The following is a 6256-nucleotide window of genomic DNA, read 5'->3' as shown; positions in this document are numbered from 1 at the left end:
CTGAAGGATTGGTGGCTAAATACTCGCAACAACCTTGATGGGAGAAGAAAAAAGAAATTGGATGCCTGGACCACTCTGATATGCTGGAGCTTATGGAAGCAGCGCAATGCCAAGGTATTTGGCAATCTGACATGAGTATGCAATGAAGATGTATTTGCTGCCAGGATTGTGGAGAACATGAAGCTCTGGACAGAGTCACAGAACTAACTCTCACACAACTGAATCTCTACCTGCCTTCAAAAGGACAACATGCACACACGCACAAAAATAAAATGTGAGAGGTGATGAAATCCTCCGACGCACGAGTGAAGCAAACAAAAACTGCCATGTGTTGGATATCCCGTCAAGGTAAATCACATTAACAGAACTTCTGAACCAAGTACACCATTCTTGTTCAAACGAACCCATTAACAGATAACTTAACCAATATCATTCTGAGGTGCACCACAAATTTCAGTTCAGTGGCGTTGAAGGACATGCTCTAGATAGTCCCAGCTACTACTACTGCCCTTCTAGGCTTAGCCCTAATGTCGCTATCGCTTCTCAAAAGCAGCATCTAGTCAAGTTCACTAGCTGTCTTAAACCCATCTTTACAGATAAAGATGACAGATTAACCAAACGGCACGGCTATACCTATGTTCAGGTGGTCAGTTCCACACCAGCACCAGCAAAAGGTGGATCTATCACATCCCAGTTACCCAGGTCCCAACCAAAACACATCGGATCACTTCTCCAAAAGCACCGGCACCTATCAGAATCCAGTGACTAAACGGCAGGGTTGGCAAGCTGAAGGATACCGTCAACCACTTCCATCTTGCCGTCGAGCTGCACCTTCTGCTCCACTTCGCCGAAGGGCCAGTAGAAGGCGGGCACCCCGACGCCGCCGTAGCTCGACAGCGGCAGAGCGTGCATGGGCGCAGCAGAGGGCGGGAGCTGCAGAAGGGTGTGGAGGAGGCAGGGGGACACGCCATTGCTCAGCTGCTGCGGGAATGGAGGTGCGGAGGTGGCGAAGGTGATCTGCTGGACCTGCTGCGCTTCTGGCGCTGCTGGCGGCTTGTAGTTGTAGCTGTTCAGCCGCCTCCCTGGCCCGTTGATCGGAAGGTCGCTGCGGGCGATCGCCTCCAGGTTGTACCGGCTCGGCTCGAAGTTGGTCACGGCGTTGTCGCCCCTGAACTTGAGCGCCGCGATGTCGTACGCCTCCGCCGCTTCTTCTTCAGTTGCTGAAAAGAGCAATTTGGTTAGTGCAAATGAGCAACTACAAGCCAGTCAATCATTTCAGCGTGCAGCAACAGCAACAGAGGGAAAGAGCTTGCATGATACAATAGTGTAATGGCCCTAAGAGTTATCTATACAACTGTAAAATACTATCGATCACCAGTACATAGCTAACCAACCAAGTAATAAACTGTTGCTGGCACTAATATTTAGCAATTAATATAATGAATTATTTGTGGAGAAAAAGCCATATCAACACTAGCGGTAGTACATCCAAAGTTCATGTCATGGCATCAGAAACGCCACGTTATCTACTAACGAAAAATAGTTCATACGACCATAGATCCCATGTATCAGCATTTCACATACCAAAAGTCCCAAGATACAAGTCCTTGTTGCCTGCAACACGACCAATTCTTGCCTGCCAGCGTCCATGTTGGTGGTGCCTGACAAAACATTTCAGTGACTAGGTTGAGCAGATTGTCACTGATACTGATCAGACTGAGGATTTCCTGTACTCGAAATAATTACCTTGTGACACCTCTGTAGATGGATGCACCTCTAGAAAAGCCACTGCTCTTCCTGCATATTTACACCAGATACTTGTAAGCACAAATATAGTGCCTGACAGGCAGACACGAGTACGAAGTTATAAACAGAGACCTCCTCAGTGAAGCTACAAGTTCCAGCCTGCTTATGTTTTGCATCTCCTCAATCTCCTTGATGTAGTTTTCTTTCTGAAAAGAGAATTTAGGTCCATCCAAAGAAAAGATGTTAATATACATATGAATGTGTCTTTAAAATAAAGCGATGAATATGCATGAAGCTCCACACAGAAGGGTACGCACATATTGCTGAGTTCAGAACAAGGCAAGTTTAACAAACAGTGAGAATTCACACAGGATTCTAACTACTTAAGAAATAATATTATTATATCATAAAAAATAAATTCAATAAACCAACAGAGTAAAACGGTGCAACTATAAAAATATGCAACTTTCGGGTAGGCAGAAAGGACCTAAATTTATGTCTTTCAGTCCGTACTAGAGCATGAGTTCAGGGATGTGATAGGACTAGATATATTTCAAAAAAAGTACAGGAGGCACATAAGTTCTTGTTAATATACATATTAGGAATCATAAGACTCGCGATATCTTTCTGAAGATTAAAATTAGCAGCATCTAAACTGAACCATGTAGGGAATCAGGAAAGGGTGACACTTACAGGGAAGTTGATGATAGCGTTAGCACCCCAGTATTTCAGCGCGGCAATATCATATGCCCTAGCAGCCCTATCTTCTTTTTCATAGCCACCTGCACATTACCATGCATTTCTTTCAAGTTTCTTCCAAATGTGGTGCTGAAAATGCAGTACAATAAGAAGCAGGAGGTTGACTGTTCATACCCAAGTAAACTGAAGCCCCACACAGTCGTCAGAATAGCAACAAGCACAACAATAGTAGACAATTGAAGGCAAGTTAGTTTAAACCAGTGGAGGAGAGAAAAACAGCACTGACTGCATAGACGAAAAATGTACAACTCTCCGTGTTATTCATTTAAGGAAAAACAATGCATAGTACTTAGTACCTAACTGAGCACAATATACACTAAGGTGCCCTTAGTGTTGCCGTCGATGCACACATTGATATACCATTGAATTAAAACCAAGTAGCAAACGTGAGCCGAAGGTGGTTAATTAGTTACAAATAGGCAGCATTTCTGTGTACTAGATATATTTTGGTTAACAGAAGCTTTTGCACGTGGCGATCTATGCCAAATTCAAAGAAGTACTGCATCGAGCTTACGGTTATAGTGATAAGCAAGGTATGCTACCTAGCAATAATCTAGAGCAGTGGCTTCTACAGACAACAAGGAATGCCACATAAATTTTCACTCATACTACTTAGTTAATTACAAACATACAATTCCCTAAATGCGGCATAGAGCTCCTACTTGAAGTTCATGCGTGGATTCTGGGTCTAGATATTCTGTTTTAAGTTAGAAACATAGTCACATAAGAAGATACACGTAACCAAAACATAGTACATAGATAGTCACATATGGGATATTTTGTGGCTAGGGCTAGTCAAGTGGGGAATTTTCCAGAGAAATGGGCTGCTCTAAAAAATTTGGATCAAATTGGCAGCATTTCTCTTAATTAGATATATATTTTGGTTAGTAGAAACTTTAGCACGTGGCAATCTATGCCAAATTCAAAGAAGAAGTAGTACACATGGAGCTTACGATTGTAGTGATAAGCAAGGCATGCTACTGCTAGCAATAATCTAGAGAGCAGTCGCTTCTCAAGACAACAAGGAATGCCACATAAATTTCCACTCATACTACTTAGTTAATTCCCAACATACTGTAGAATTTCCTGAATGCTGAACAGTGCTCCTAGCTACTTGAAGTGCATGCGTGTATTCTGGTTCTAGATAAGAACATGATGGAGTCATAATTCTGTTTGTTACTTGAGTATATAGAGCAAAGTATTGGTAAAAAGGAGCATGCACCGCACTAGCACACCTGCAAGCAACGGTAAGCAGAGATCTCTCACAGCACTGTTGTTGTGCTTTCCTACCGTAGACCTGTATGGTCGGCGACCTGGCTGCAGAGCGAAGAAGGCCGAATATGGAAATGCAGCAGGGTGCACCTGACAGGTTTTTCCTGGAATTTACAGAAGTGTACAAGTTTTTCACCTCTAGTAGTATCACTTCCTCTACCGATCGCCTGGAAACCTTTACTACGGCTAGCGCAAATTCAAGTATAGGCATGCATTGTACAAGTGTACGTATCACCCCCACCCTACGCACGTACATACAACAAAACTCTCCTGGTCATCAACGAAGCAGGAAGCAGGACACATGGAAATAGCAGCAGCAGCGGAAAGAAGCGAGTCATTCCAGAACCACTTTTGGCGGTTGTTGATACTGCTGCTTAGCTGTGTCCTACCACCACGCCATTGCGGCATTGCCAGCGTCGCAAAAGTGGTCAGACATGATCGACATGCAGGCCCATTTTCAAAATTCGAAACTCCCTCCGTGACCGTGCGTGGAAGAAGGAAGATGCAGACGAAAAGAAAACAGACTGGTGCTGGCAATGCAGATAAAAACAGGGAAAGGAAAACGGAAGCAAGACCCAATTTAAGCAGGAATGGGGTAGAAACAAAACCGGAAAAGGGCAAAAAAGCTGCACTGGCAAAGCTGGCGTAACCTGCCACCTACTACCCACGGAAGATTGACCAGTAATATCTTATAGGAACATTTACCCTGGTAAACTGTTTCTTTCTCTCACGTTTTATCGGTGATTAGTCCGAAGAAATGGAGGGAAATTACAGGTGAAACGATTTTCATCAGTCCAAAAAAAAAGAAAAAGGCGGTCAAAGAGGTGACCCACTGGCAGGGGTTCCGCGGATAACCCGGGGGCGAGTAGTCCACGTCGTCATCATCACGAACGGAGATGCTGTGTCACCTCACGCGCGCACGCAGCACGCCACGCGATCTCTCTTCCCCAAACGGCGGCAGGCATCCCATCCATCATTCCATCGTAGTATCTCCCTTTTACCCACCGTACACACAAGCCAAGATCCGCACCCGCACAGGGAACGCCGTCCCGTCGATGGGCCGGTAATCATCACCGTTGATGTTTGGATTAACGAGCAGATTATAACTACAGTACTCCTAATAACATGTCGGAGACGGGGTTAATATCTAGAGGTAATAATGAGTCACCTTGTCGTCCCTTGCGCTTCTGGCCTTCCCTCCGGCACGTGTTGTCCCACAGGTGCGCCTCGTACCGCCCCGTCCACCTGTGCCTGCCACCGCGCGCACGTGACACCACCAGTTAGCGGATTGCTAATCACGTGACGAAATAATTAAACTAATCACACTCACTAAGTACGCTTATGAGTCGCTAAGCGGAGGATGTAGTACCTGGTCACCCCGCGGTAGCGCGACGTCCTCTCGCCCATGCTCGGCATCAGCGGTAGCGACCGCGGCGCGGAGGAGGAGCTCCCGGTGGTGGCCACGGTCGACGTCGGCGCCGCGATGGCGAGGGCCTCCGGACCGAAGCCGGCGCTGCCGTGGACGTCGACGTTGTTGTAGGAGGAGAACGGCAGGAGGAAGGGGCGGTTCGGGTCGACGCCTGGCGGAGGAGGAGGAGGCGGGGCAGCGTTGAAGAAGTCGTCGGCGGAGAAGCCGTCGAAGGGGAAGAGCAGCGCGTCGGGCAGGCTCGCCGCCGTCATGGGCGTGAAGGCGAACGTGGTGGCGCCGTTCGTCGGCGGCGACATCGTCACCCACCCAACGACGTACGTAGCTAGGGGTTTGATGATGGGTTCTTTTCTGTGTAGAGAGAGAGGGAGGGAGACGACGTGAGGAAGAGCGGAAGATGGGCGGCGCTCCGTGGCCGGGGGCGGAGGAAAGGAGGAGAGGGCGAGGCCGAGGAGGCGGGGGTGTATTTATAGGGGAGGCGGGTGATGATGACGGGCGGGACTTCTCCCCCTCGTCCCGTCTCGTCTGGGCTGATCTTCCTTCCTTCCGGGCTCTCGAGGGTGGGATGGAGTAGGTGGGGCCATCCGCAGAGCTGTGCTGTGCACTTTTGTCCTCACCCGCAGCGGCAAGGGCGCCCGTCTTTTGTTCGCCGGCTCGGCCACTGGGTCTTCCGCGCGGCGGTCTCCAATTTTATATTTGAACCAGAAAATTGGCACCCTCCATGCTGGAGCGGATATGGATCAAAATTTTCATAAATCAACAACCCACGTCAGGAAATTCAAGAATGGGAGGAAACCTCCTCCACGTGTCTTCTCCTTCTCTCTCGCAAGAGGCTTACAGCTTAAGAAAGGAGACCTGTTTGGTTTGTTGGGTCAAACCCTTTTTTTTTGGATATGTCGGCTGCAAAGATGCAAAATGCATCATGGATACCAATCGAAAAAAAGTAAAATACCAATTTCTAACGTGGACCTGGAATTTCCAGGCGTGTAATTCTGAATTTAGACTATTCATATTGCGGAAAATCAAATATGGCAAGTCAAATAAAAGCTCGGT

At 47.3% G+C, this 6256-nt stretch overlaps 1 protein-coding gene across 1 annotated transcript; it reads right to left on the bottom strand.

The window, feature by feature from the left end:
- Positions 1–407: 407 nt before the first annotated feature.
- On the bottom strand, positions 408–5647 carry LOC127295557 (AP2-like ethylene-responsive transcription factor BBM). Its single transcript, XM_051325524.1, has 8 exons — positions 5147–5647; positions 4946–5028; positions 2620–2628; positions 2440–2528; positions 1879–1952; positions 1747–1797; positions 1585–1661; positions 408–1220 (listed from the first exon to the last, which is right to left on the bottom strand). The coding sequence occupies exons 1-8, from the start codon at positions 5500–5502 to the stop codon at positions 766–768; spliced, it is 1194 nt and encodes a 397-aa protein (XP_051181484.1). The 5' UTR covers positions 5503–5647; the 3' UTR covers positions 408–765.
- Positions 5648–6256: the final 609 nt, after the last annotated feature.

This window comes from Lolium perenne, chromosome 4, assembly GCF_019359855.2.
Source record: "Lolium perenne isolate Kyuss_39 chromosome 4, Kyuss_2.0, whole genome shotgun sequence".
Lineage (NCBI taxonomy): Eukaryota > Viridiplantae > Streptophyta > Magnoliopsida > Poales > Poaceae > Lolium > Lolium perenne.
Note: the sequence above shows the minus strand (reverse complement) of the source record. Positions and strands in the feature narration are given on the sequence as shown.